Consider the following 12,868-nt stretch of genomic DNA (forward strand, 5'->3'; position numbering starts at 1 on the left):
TTAAAATCCATCCGTTTTGGGTAATAATTGTTTTGCACATCTCCAGGCTGAAAACCACTGGAGGAACAACTGTGGTTTGTTTTGTAAATACGAGATACACTGCATGTAAAATCCTTGGGCTCTAACGTGTCCTTGTATGTGCTGAGGGTCCTTGGAAAGCTGTTTGTGCCCTTCCCTCATGTTAGAAAAGCATTTTTTTTTAGGTAATTCACCACACTCGTAAAGGAAGCATCTTGGCTTGTCCAGGGTGGAGAGTTGTAAACTGTTGCAGTTCCTTCCTCTGCAGCCCTGACAGGGAGGAGGTTTCCCCACTACAGAACAGTCACCACCAGCAGCTCTCCTTTCTAGGGCAGCAGGACACTCACCTGTTGTCTCTCACTGCTTCTTCCCTGAGCTTTGCTGGAATCCAGCTCTTGACCAGGACAGGGATTGCTGCCCTGTGCCTGCACTGCTGGGGCACCTCCGGTGCTGGGGACAGTTCAGGACAAGACAGACCCTGCGGGGCCGGAGCATGTCCAGGGCAGGGAACGGAGCTGGGAAGGGGCTGGAGCCCCAGGAGAGGCTGAGGGAGCTGGGAAAGGGGCTGGAGCCCCAGGAGAATTCCTGAGGGAGCTGGGAAGGGGCTGAGCCTGGAGCAAAGGAGGCTCAGGGGGGACCTTGTGGCTCTGCACAAGTCCCTGACAGGAGGGGGCAGCCGGGGGGGTCGGGCTCTGCTCGCAGGGAACAGGGACAGGAGGAGAGGGAACGGCCTCAGGCTGGGCCAGGGGAAGCTCAGGGTGGGCACCAGCAGGAATTTCTGCATGGAAAGGGTGCTCAGGCCTTGACAGGGGATGCTCAGGGAGGTTTGGAGTGCCCATCCCTGGAGGTGTCCCAGGAAGGGCTGGAGGTGGCACTCAGGGCTCTGGGCTGGGGACAAGGAGGGGATCAGGCACAGACTGGGCTCAGTGATCCTGGAGGGCTTTTCCAAGAGAAACAATTCTGTGATTCTTTGCTCTGCAAACTCCGTCCTTGACCTTTGTGAATCAGAGACTTCTGAACAATGAAACACCCCAAGAGTTCGCCTGCATGTGGGGAATCTGTGACTTTGCAGAGTTCTTCAGCCCCAAGCTCCTGGTGGATGTTTTCAAACTGCGCTCGCTCGCACGTCTTAAAATAGGGAGCTGTGGGCTGAGGGAGCTGACAGCATTATCCCTGGTTTTGGCACCAATATTAGCGAGCTGCTGGCGTTTGGCAATTATTTTCATCCTGCACCATATGGTGAAGAAAATGTTTTCATTCACCCACATACAACTAAAGTTTTGCTGAGAGCCCTGTGCTGGGTGCCCGGGGCTGCTGCAGCCAAAGCCACTCGTGTGCTTCTGTCGGGCAGCAGGGTGTGGGTTTTGAAGGAATGTTTTGTGGAAGTGCAGCCTTTCCATGCTGCTCTTGGGTTAAAAGAGCTGCTGTACAAGGTGCTGGGTCAGCACTGCTTGTCCTGAAGCTGCTAAAGAAGGAATTGTTCACCCTTTCTTCATGGAAAGGGTTGTTAAATGTTGGCAGGGTCTGCCTGGGGCGGTGCTGGACTGATTGTCCCAGAAGGTGTCCAAGGAATGCCTGGATTTGGCACTCTGGGCTGGTGGCAAGGTGAGGATCAGTCCCAGGTTGGACTCGGTGATCCTGGAGGTCTTTTCCAGCCTCAGTGATTCTGTGGTTTTTGGGTTTTTTTTTTCCCCTGAGCTGTTGAGCCTTCCTCCTCAAGAGGAACTGTCTGCCTGGGCAGGGCTGAGTCCCCGTCCCTGCAGGGATTCAAAATCCGTGTGGATGTGGCACCTGGGAACACGGGGCAGGGACGGCCTTGGCAGTGCTGGGGATGGGCTCAGGGGGCTTTTCCACCCTGGATGATTGTGAGTGATGGGTGTGAGATGGAAGCGGCTCCTGCCTCCTGGTTTTCTGTGTGCATCTCACTGCAGGGGGATGTGGCACCAGTCAAATCCTCTCAGGCAGCAGAGAATCCAGCACAGTGACATTCCCAGCGCTGAGAGCAGAGTAATTAGAGCCTGTGTTTTATAAATAGGTACCCCTGGATTCGCTCCTCCTTTGAGAGTTCCTTATTATCTGTGTTTTCTGCTGTCTGATATGGGCTGAGCCTGTTCTGCAGCCTTCTTCTGTCAATTTGAAACCTTGAATCAGGCAACGACTCAAATCTGTGCAAGTGAAGAGTCCTTTGGTTCCTGTGCTAAGAGAATTCCTGGCTTGCTGCTGGAGGTGCCAGCTTAGGTTGGCAGTGCAGCAGGATTCTCCCAGGTTGGAAGTATGGGAGATAATTTCATATTTTACCCCACACTTCTCTACATGATTCTGTCACAGATTATGCAGAAAATGGAAAATGCATTTTGTGGAGATTTTGGCATTTGTTTGCAATCCTACTAACAAAAATCCCCACCTTTGTGTCAGGAATTCTGAAGTTGTTGGTGACACAGACACTTAAAAGGAAATTTCTGTTGATTCCAGTGCTTGACAAAATCACTATTTTCATTTTTCACATGTAAGAGATTTAAATAATAATATGGAATAATAAAAAGGAGTCAGACAGAAACTTTCCTTTTAAAATGTCAGGGTGCTGGGTCCGTGTTTTCTGAGATTTATCCATTGACTTATCTGCACCCTCCACCCCTTTTCCAAGTGGAATTTTCAGGGAATGCCTTTTGCAAAGCCTTTCCAGGCTGTGACTGATGATCCCGTGGGATTGATCTGGATGAGCTCTTTGATATAACTTCTGCAGAACCATCAGAAACTGCTCTTAGAAAACTAAAGCTGACAAATTATTATGGTGCCCTGGGTTGTTTGTTTAAGTTTTAGGCAACTTGAGACTCTTGAAGAGCACTGAGCAATGGCTGGATGCTCCTTGGAGGGGTTTGTGCTGCAGCATAGGAGGAAAGTCTTGTCCTTATTTCTGTGGTATTTTTGCTACAGGAGAAAAGGCGTAATGCAGCTATATTAGAGAATATTACCTGAGAATTCCTAAGCCAGTTGGAATTATTACCTTTTTTCTTCCTCAAAGATATTAAAATAATACTTAAAAACTAGTTTTACCTCCAGGAGCACTTTATTGATTTCCTCTGTGATTCTGCTGTTCTTTGGTCATTGTGAAAGTATTTAAAACTTCCAAAGTTTCTGTGAATTTGGACATAAGCCACAACTCTTAAAATTCAGTGTAGTGTGGGTGGTTTTTTGGATGTTTTTTGTTGGTGGTGCTGCATCCCCTCCTTGTCCTGTGTGTTGTCCCCCATCCTTACTGCCAGCAGCAGTCTCATGCCAAGCCTCGGACTGGCCCTCTGTTGGTGATGCCAACCAAAGCGATTTGGCAGCTGGGTGGGAATGCTGGAACCCTTTCAGGAATGAGGATCTCAAAGGCAAACTACTGAATACATGGAAATGGCCCATTTGATTCTCAGAGCCCTGTAAAAAGATTTTGATTGGAGCCATTAACAACATTCCAGGGAAAGATGCCTTCCATCCCTGCAGAGGGATTGATTCCAGAGATGAGACAGGATGGCTGGGAGGGACCTCAAAGCCCACCCAGTGCCACCCCTGCCATGGCAGGGACACCTCCCACTGTCCCAGGCTGCTCCCAGCCCCAATGTCCAGCCTGGCCTCGGACACTGCCAGGGATGCAGGGGCAGCTGCTGGATCGTGGTGGGATGGACACTGTCAGTCCAGGTGCCCTGTGCTGGATCCAGGTGGGAAGAGCCCTGTGAGCAGTGCCCTGCTCTGCTTGCAGGTAGGTGCCAACCCACGGGCATGCTGCTTTCACTGCCTGTGCTCCCTTCCCATGTGGAATTGCTAGCTCTGGGATACAGATCGAAAGCACCAATTCTCTTGGAGTTTATTTTAGTCATCCAACTTCCATCTTTTGTCGCCAGCGGGAGGGAACGGGTGCAGGAGAGTTAAACACACAGAAGGAAATGAAGCAAAAAGCCAAGTGTGAAGTCTGGGAATCAGTCTTGAGTATTTGTGCAAACTGTTGAAGGAATACTTGCAAACAACAACTAAATTTAGCTTTTTTGAAATGGTTCTAAACAAAAATATGCAGCTGAATTAGAAGGAATTATCATACGGCTTTAGCAGGGCTGGGTTGGAAGGACCTGGTGCTAAAACAGCCAAATGCAGTCCAAGCGAGCGGGAGCTGCCTGGAGGGAAAGTTTGTCTGCCCTCCATGGGGAGCATTCACTCGCCAGCCCTGTGCCCAGGTGGCCAAAGGCCAGTGACAGCCTGGCCTGGAGCAGAGCAGTGTGATAGCAGGACAGGGATTGTCCCCCTGTGCTGGCACTGCTGGGGCACCTCCAGTGCTGGGGACAGTTCTGGGCTCCTCATGACCCGACAGAGCCTGAGGGGCTGGAGCGTATCCAGGGCAGGGAACGGAGCTGGGAAGGGGCTGGAGCCCCAGGAGAGGCTGAGGGAGCTGGGAAGGGGCTGGAGCCCCAGGAGAGGCTGAGGGAGCTGGGAAAGGGGCTCAGGCTGGAGCAAAGGAGGCTCAGGGGGGACCTTGTGGCTCTGCACAAGTCCCTGACAGGAGGGGCAGCCGGGGGGGTCGGGCTCTGCTGGCAGGGAACAGGGACAGGAGGAGAGGGAACGGCCTCAGGCTGGGCTGGGGAGGCTCAGAGTGGACATCAGCAGGAATTTCTGCATGGAAAGGGTGCTCAGGCCTTGGCAGGGGCTGCCCAGGGAGGTTTGGAGTGCCCATCCCTGGAGGTGTCCCAGGAAGGGCTGGAGGTGGCACTCAGGGCTCTGGGCTGGGGACAAGGAGGGGATCGGGCACAGCTTGGGCTTGATGGTCTGGGAGGGCGTTTCCAGCCTCAGTGATTCTGTGAAATACTTTTTCTATGTATGCACACATTTGGTGTGAGATTTTTCCTCTTTTATTGTGTTCCTCCCCCCACCCCCTCCAAATTCTTCCTGAGCTTGGAGAGGAGGTAGGGCAGATTCAGATGAAAGAATTCTGTCTCCCGACCAGCTCTGATTGGCACAACTGCTCTTGCCCCCTGACCTGCTCATTTTTCCATTGATCTGCATATAACAGGAAAGGCAAGATATAAATCTAAAAATGAACAAAACAAGATAAAAAGCTTCATCTTTGCTATTGTTGATTGAGATTTATAGGATCTTTTGCAACATGAACAAATGGTGCTGGGGAAATGTCTTTTGTCCTGCTCATTCAAAGAGGAGCAAATTACTTGATTGTTTGTTAAGGTCAAGTAAAAGCAACATCATTGGACTCATTAAAGGTTACAGAGCTCTCCCTGAAATTAGATCTGGGCTGTTACATCCCGACTCTCTCTGGTTGAGCTGAGCACTGGATGTACCAGAACATTCAAAGGGCTCCTCACATGTGACAGCCGTGTGAAGTTTGTCTCGTCCAATCCCCAAATCCCATGTGGGTCCTGCTCTTGATGCCAGCACAGGGAGTTTGCAGGCATTGCATCGGAGCTCAGAGAGGTGTTTCCCAAAGTCTGTGGAATGGCACTGACGAGCACAAGCGTGTTGATAAATGTTCTGCCTCAGGAGTGAACCGGTTTGGCAAATTCTGAGCTGTTCCAGCTTTACAGGCCTGGTAGAGGAGGAGCCATGTTTCACTCGGGATTGCAGCTCTGCAAGACAGGAGTCTGCTCTGATGGATCAGAACTCTCCTGGGGTGCACCTCCCTTTTTTTGTTACAAAATTGTTGTGTAAATGGCATTATCTAGTTTGGGTACATCTCTTAGATAGTGGGATAGAAGGAGGAGCAAAAAGCCTTGAGAAACAGGTGTGGGAGTTTTTGCTGGTGCCCTTGTCACTCCGTGCCCTTGTCAAAAGCCCTTGTCTGGGTTCTGGAAGCCACGTCCTTTAGGACACTTCCATTTCCAGCTGTTTGGTGCGGGATGTGTTTGGCTGCTGCCTCGAGAAGCTCCTGGGTCTGGAAAGGCGCTGGGGGAGGTCACAGTGAATCTCAGAGTGGGTGGTGGTGGCAGGGTGAGGGGTGGGGCTGCTCCACCTGCTATGAACAACTCGGTGTTGGTGAGAGCACCCAGTATCCTGTGGCCAGCTCATTCCCAATGGCATGGAAGCGTTCCTAATGATATTTTTGATACTTCATGCTCAACTTGTGCTTGTGAGAAGCTCCTGCTGCTGTGTTCCAAGGGCTGGGCAGTGCAGGCTGTGGCAGCTGCGTGTGTGACACAGGAGTTGTGTCACTGGGCACTTGTGCTTAACATTAAAAGGCAGCTCTGTGTTCCAGGCAGTGCCACCGTGAGGGAGCCAATCCCTCTCTTCCCCTTCTCTGTCCTTATCAAGGAAACTCTGTAGCATCGTGTGCCGCAGAAGAAGGGGAAGAATTCCCTTTTGTGTACACTCGGATTTCTTCTGGCAGCTGGGAAGGTCTCACGGGATGTGGTAACGAAGGAAGAAGCTTCCAGGAACAGGGATCTGGCTTTACCGAAAGCGAGCGGTAGAAGCATCCTGATTATTAAAGATTTTTTTTAATTGGAACATTCTACTCTCAAATCCTTCTGATGCAAACTGTGGGTGGGGAAGGCCGGTGCACGGAGGGATCCGCACCCTGGCAGCGGATGAGAGGGAGCCAGCGTGGCACATGTGGGGCTGGGGCTGGCAGCACGGGTGGCGGGGCTGCGGGAGGGACAGCGGTGACATTGCGTGGGCCAGATGTGCCCGAGTCGCTGTGGGAATGTTCGGAGCGGCCCCATGGAGTACTCCTGGAATTCCTGTTCCACAGCGGCGCTTACGCAACTTCTCTGGAGCTATGGAGGAGAGCAATTCCTGCAGGGATCCAGGCTGAGCCCAGCAAGGTGCAGCCGGGGGTCTGGTGCTGAGTGTTTAACCTGGAATGGGGGAGTTTGGGTAAACACAGGGAGCAAACAGAGCTCCCCGCTCCACGTGTTTGCCAGTCTGGCAGGGGTTTGTGTGTGCGTTGGAGAAGGCCCCTGGGGGGACAGAGGCTGCTCATTCCTGGCTGCTACAGGGAGTTCCTCTGTCAGGGGGTTTTTTGCTCCTCTTTGAAGGTCTCTAGGTGTCCCAGCAGAATTTTGTGAAATAATCTTTCAGTGGATTTATGTTCCTTGGTGAAAGGCTCTTGATGCCCTGGTAGAATCTGCCAGGGAGGGTTTCCACATGCCCTGTGAGAAATTTGGGGAAAAATATAGATGGTTTATCACTTCTTGGTGTGAAGGTCTCTGGCTGTCCTGGTAGAATTTTGGGAAATAATCCGGCAATGGGTTTTTGCTCCTTGGTGAAGGCTTCTAAATATCCTGGAAGACTCTATCAGTGGATTTTAGGTCCTTGGCAAAGGGCTCTGGATGCCCTGGTAGAATTCTGGGAAATAACAGATCAGTGGGTTTTAGCTCCTTGGTGAAGACCTCTGAATGTCTTGGGAGAATTTTAGGAAATAATCCGTTGGTGATTTTTCTTTCTCCTTGGTAAGGATCTCTGGCTTTCCTGGTAGAATTTGGGGAAATAACCTGTCAGTGGTTTATTTGCTCTTTGGTGAAGGTCTCTAGCCTAGAGTCTTTTTTTCCTAGGTAGAATGTTAGGAAATGGAGGTACCAGAGTGGCCCGACCCTCTGTTCCAGAAAGGTCTGGAGCTTCCAGCATGTCCCAGTGGCCCCTGACTGGGGCTGCTGGTGCCGTTTCCAGCGCTGCTGCCTCAGCACGGGCTGTGACTCTGCGCTGGCTTTTGGCAAAGTGGCCGATTTCCATTAAATATTCTGTGGGGAGAGCGGGACGAGGAGCCGGGACGAGGATCGGGATGCGGCGCGGCGGGAGGCTGGCACGGGGGTGCCCGTGGGCCGGGATGCCGGGAGGGCGGAGCGGGAAGCCCGGCAGAAGGGGCCGAGCATCCCTCGCCGCCGGGCCGGTTGCCAAGGCGACGGCTGCGTGGCAACGGGCTGGCAGCGGGGACCGCCCGCCGCCGCCGCGGAGCCGCCGCGCAGAGCGGGCGCGCTGCCCTCCTCGCTGGATGCTGCGGCGGCCGCCCGGGAGCAGCCGCGCTCCGCCGGTGCCCGACCGCCGCCGCCGAGCCCGGGCCGCCCTTCCCGGGAGCAGCAGCGCTCGCTCTCCGCTGCCGGGGCCGGCGCGGAGCGGAGATGGTGCCGCTGGTGCGGAGCGCCGGGGGCTCCCACCAGTGGCTGGCGATCGTTTTCCTCGGCCTTTGCTGGTTCCTTCCTCCCGGGAGATTCGCTGCGCCGGGCGGAGACTTCCCGGGCTCTGCCGTGGACAATCTGGTGGTCAGGAAAGGGGACACGGCGGTGCTGAGGTAGGAGGCGATCGCGGGCGGGAGGGATGCGAGCGCGGAGCGTCGCCGCTGCTGCAGCAGCATCCCCGAGATGCCCGAGGCTCCGCCGGAGCCCCTGGCCCCTCTCGGGGACGCTGCGGCGGCGCTCGGCCCCAGGGCTGCCCGCGGGGTGCCCCGGTGATGCGGGAAGTTGTCCCCAGCGCCACCCGGTACCCGCATCCCTGCAGCTCCGGGCCGCTCGCCGGCCCTCGGGGTGGTTTTGTTCTGCGGTTTCCCCTTTTTAAACTCTATTTAAGAAGCCCTGGCTGTTGCTGGAAGTTCAGAAATGGGTTGTTGGGGTGAAATGATGCAGTTTTGGCTTCCAGCAGCAGTTTGGGAGCTCTGCAGAACGAGCGGCGTGGGGCTGTGGCAGGGAGAGGACGATTGCACCCTGCCAGGAGCATTAGCATCGGTATTATTTATTTTGATACATATTTCTGTGTTTCTCAATGATTGGAGTACTGGCTCCATGCCACGAGGAGATTTTTGTGCTTCCCGTGGCTCTGTTCCTGCCTCTCCTGATGGACCCTGTGCTCCCGTATCTCCTCATCTCTTGGCTGGAGCAAAATTTATTTACCAGCAGTCAGACACCACAATCGACTCGAACCTTTCGTTCTGGTTTGTGTTCGGCAATCCTCTGCCTTGATTTGATTATTCCCCAGCCCCCACTCTAACTTTTTATCCATGTGTTGTACTTTTGCCTTGATCCTACTGTAGTTCAAATCCCCCCATTTTCTCCTTCTCTGGAATACGATTGCAGTTGGTTGAAGCTCCTGGCTGGTGAGAAACCTCTGATTTAATTAGCAGCACTTCCCAGTTATGAAGTCTCTGGCTGTTACTATTTTTTGTTGGGCTGTCAGGGAAATCTCCAGGTTTCAATGCATTTTATCCATAAGCATTTTTAATGATCCAGCAGCGTGCTGTAAAATGCTGCATGAGGCATTTTCGGTAGGGATTTGCAAGTGCTTTTAGGCTGCTCCTGTTGTAGTAGCTCCTGAAAATACAGTAGATGTCTATGTAGGGCAGCTGACAAGTGGTTTTTATGTGTACCTCAATTATCCTCTGTATTTTGAGACGTGCTCAGGTCCTCGTGCTTTCTGTGGCACAAATGGAGAATCAAAGGAAATAATAATTTAAAAGTGGTTTATTTGTACTGTTTCAGGTTTACAGGTTGCAGAGAAAGTAACTTGGTGGGTTCACAGGCTGTTAAGACATACTCAGCCACTATTAAACGCTCTAAGTATCTAAATACATTTAAAACCGTGTTATTAAAAAACGGTGTGATTGCTCCCAAGGTTACCTCCTGGGGGGTTCAGCTGGAACACATCCGGGCTGCCAGGCCTCAGGCTGTGTTTGGAGCCCGGTGCTGGTGCAGCTGGGTGGGTTACATAAATGAAATGGGAGCTCTAGGCTGGAAGCATCGCTCGGGTCTCACTGGGGAGGGCCAGTGTGTGTTTTGTAAAGAGAGGCTGCTACAGGAAATGCTGGCAGCGCTGCCGAGCCCCGGGGTGAGTGATGGGATGCTGGAATGTTGTGTGCTGCAGCTGGGTCTCCTTCCTTGTGCCCTCTGGTTAAGTCCTTTCATTTCCCGTGCCCTCGGCAGGCTTGCTTTAAACCTGGGGTTGTCCTGTTTTAAGCTGGTAACTTGAAAGGGGAGATGCAGGATCACGGGGGGAGAAAAAGAGAGAGCAGCAGCCTCAGGCTCCTCATCCCGGGTCTCTCACTGCCCATCGTCTCTGCTCCTCTGAGGCTGTCCCTCGCTGGGTGCTTGTATTGTAAATATCTCCCAATGTGCATTAAAATAATGGCTGTAGGTATTGGCAGTATTGGAAATTGGCTCTTATTTAAATACAAACTCCAGCGAGCTGGAAAAAGCCATTTGGGTGCTGAAAAAAGAGTTTGTTCCTCCAGCTCTGGAGCCACATGAATCCAGCTCTTCCAGTGGCTGTGCCTCGCAGCACCCAAAGTTGGCTGTGCTCCGTCGTTCCAGGCGCTCATGGCCAGGTGGCCGTGGGCTCCCGGTGGCCGTGGGCTCCCTGTGGCCGGCACGCGTTGATTCCCCCCCGTCCCTGCTCTGGGCTCAGCTGCCCTTTGCCAGCCATGGCTTCGGAGTCCCCCGTCCGTGGGTGCGGCCGGCTCCTGGTGACACCGTGGCTGTGGGGTAGGGACGGCTCTGCCGTGGCTGCGAGGAGCCCAGGGTGATTTATGGGCTGGGGGCTGAGCCAGCCCGAGCCAGGGCCTGCGGGTGCCCTCGCTGGGGCGCACACCCCGAGTGGGGCTCACACCCCGAGTGGGGCTCTGGCTGCAGCTGGTCACATCAGCCCGTGCCCTGAGGGGTTAACGGGGCAGTGGAAATGAGGACAAATGCCCCAGTGGAAATGAGGACAAACTTTTCCTCAGGAGTCCTTGTTTGTGCTGGAATACCAGGGGAGAAGGCACAGAGTGCCTCTCGATGAGTCCGGGACCACGGTGGGTGAGCCGGGCCCTGGCCTCAGCTCCCACATCAAGGTTTCGTTGTCTTGCCTGAGGATCAGGAATAAAGGCTCCTTGGAATGCTGACGACTTCCAGGAAAAGCCTCTGTGTGCTGGCATAAAGTAAAATAAGTAGTCCAGCTCCCCCATTTTAAATAGTTAATTCATATATCAGTGTAATTAACCAATTTGGGATCAAACACACAGCATTTTCCTGGTGCTGCAGCAGCAACACTGTGAGGACCATTCCCTCCCTGGCACCCTGGAGCATCACTCCCTGTGTGCTGCTCTTGCTCAGCCAGACCCCCACCCCTCACCCTCATGTCCCCCCGAGGGGTGGGTGTCCTCCCCAGGCCCAAGGTGGGGCTGGATGGTGCTTTGCTGCTGCCCAGGTGGCACAGGGGTGCTGGGATTCTCCCGTGGCCTCCCAGGCCAGCACTCCCCAACGCTGGCAGAGTCACAGTGCCCAGGTGTCCCTTCCCGAGGGACTGATGGAAGAGAAAGTTTGCCAAGGATGTCACTGGGCACCTGTTTTGGTACAGGATGGGGATCTTAAAGAAAATCCCTCCTTAGCCAAGGAGTTCTGTCTGTGATGAGTTATTTCTGCAGCCTCAGTAATTAAAGCCTGGTCCCTTTTGTTTGGTTCCAGAGGGATCCCCACAGTCCCAGCACTGTTTGTGTTTGTTGAAGTTCTAAGGAATTCTGTCAGTAACGCAGTTGTTTTGCACGGCAGAACAATTTTGGGAAGCTGCTACTTTTCAGCAGCAGAATTCCATCCAGCAGCCTTTCTATATTCTTCCCAGGCAGCCGGTTAAGATTTCATGAGAACACACGAGGAAAGAGAGAGCAAGTCCTAAACCCATGATTTTATTAAAGGAATAAATTGCTGCGTTGCAGGCTGGTAGCAATTCAGGAGCCAGGCTGTATTTCCAGAACCAGGCTTCTCCCATGACCCTTTACAAGATCCCCTGTTCGGAGAGGGATCACCCTGTGTTTCAGCAAATCCATCTCGCTGACAGCACAAGCAGCAATTTCGGGAGAGGAGTGTTTCAGGAGAGGTGACAAATGCAGAGCCCTTGGCAGGGAGCCGGCAGGGGCAGCCCCTGTCACCACCTCCTGGGTCACCTCCCGTGTCACCTCCTGGGTCACCTCCCGTGTCACCTCCCTCCCTGCCCCGGGAGCAGGGCTGGACACTCAGGGCAAACAGAGGCTGCCTCCTCCTGGGAGGGGGCTGCTCCCCCCTTCCCGGGGATGTGGGGAGGACAGGGGAGAGCTCACCTCAGGATGGCAGCAGGAGGCATTTCTGCTGCTGTGGAAAAATAAGAATTCCCCTTTTCCCGCCGCACTGGAGCTGCTGCGGGCACGGCCGATGTGTGCATGGGGCTCTCTTGGCTTTACCTGACCCGGGGGACAGCGATGTGTCAGCAGTGCCTGCCGACCCCGCCTGCAATTTGGAACCCAAATCCCCCTGGAGATCGGAATGTGCAAAGCTGAAAATGATCAAAAGGGTTTTTCTAGCAAGTAAGGGTTTTTATCGTGTGTTTTGTTTTCCTCAAAGCTCACGGATAATGAAAACAAGTCTAAGTGAGAGTACCTTTATCGTACCTTTACGTTGTGTCAGCGCAGCAAATTGGGCTTTAGAAGTTGTCATGGTTGTTAAAAAAGCAGAAGATCTTTTTACCAGCAGATGATTATAGAGGAGTTTAGGGAATGTGTGCTCTGCAGTCTGTAAAATATTGTGGGTTCTTCACTGCAAAGGGTTAAACCTTGAGCTGGAGTCCCTGCGCCCGGGTTCCTGAAGGCTGGCAGTAAGGAGCAGGGGGAGCTGTCCAGCAGATATCGGTGTCCAGCTGTGGTCACAGAGAGGGTGGGTTCTTGTTGAACCTGGCTTGGAAATCCAGGGGTCAGTTCTGGGCCAGCAGGTCAGTGAAGTGCAGCCACGTGTGTTTGGCCACAGTGGTCCCTTTGGCCACCTGGGGTGAGTGTTGTCTGAGGCTGGGGCAGCCAGTGGTCACCTGAGAGGGGTGATTGTAGGAAAACGCCTTTTTTTGGTCATAGATCAGGAGATTTGGGGCTTTTTGGTTTGTTTGCTGA

The 12,868-nt window shown here is 53.3% G+C and overlaps 1 protein-coding gene across 4 annotated transcripts in view; it reads left to right on the top strand.

Moving 5' to 3' along the window:
* The first annotated feature begins 6,702 nt into the window (after positions 1 to 6,702).
* The window catches only part of NEGR1 (neuronal growth regulator 1), a 191,288-nt gene continuing 185,122 nt past the window's right edge, over positions 6,703 to 12,868 (top strand). Inside the window, exon 1 of one of the 4 annotated variants that reach the window (XM_019291630.3) lies at positions 6,703 to 6,821. In XM_019291630.3, the coding sequence (XP_019147175.1) occupies positions 6,718 to 6,821 (104 nt within the window). In that variant the 5' untranslated portion in view covers positions 6,703 to 6,717. Of the gene's footprint in view, positions 6,822 to 7,993; positions 8,285 to 12,868 lie in introns of those variants that run through there. The other 3 variants (XM_039556362.1, XM_039556365.1, XM_039556364.1) reach the window with 3 other exon arrangements.

This window comes from Corvus cornix, chromosome 8 (assembly GCF_000738735.6).
Source record: "Corvus cornix cornix isolate S_Up_H32 chromosome 8, ASM73873v5, whole genome shotgun sequence".
In the NCBI taxonomy this organism is placed as follows: Eukaryota; Metazoa; Chordata; class Aves; order Passeriformes; family Corvidae; genus Corvus; species Corvus cornix.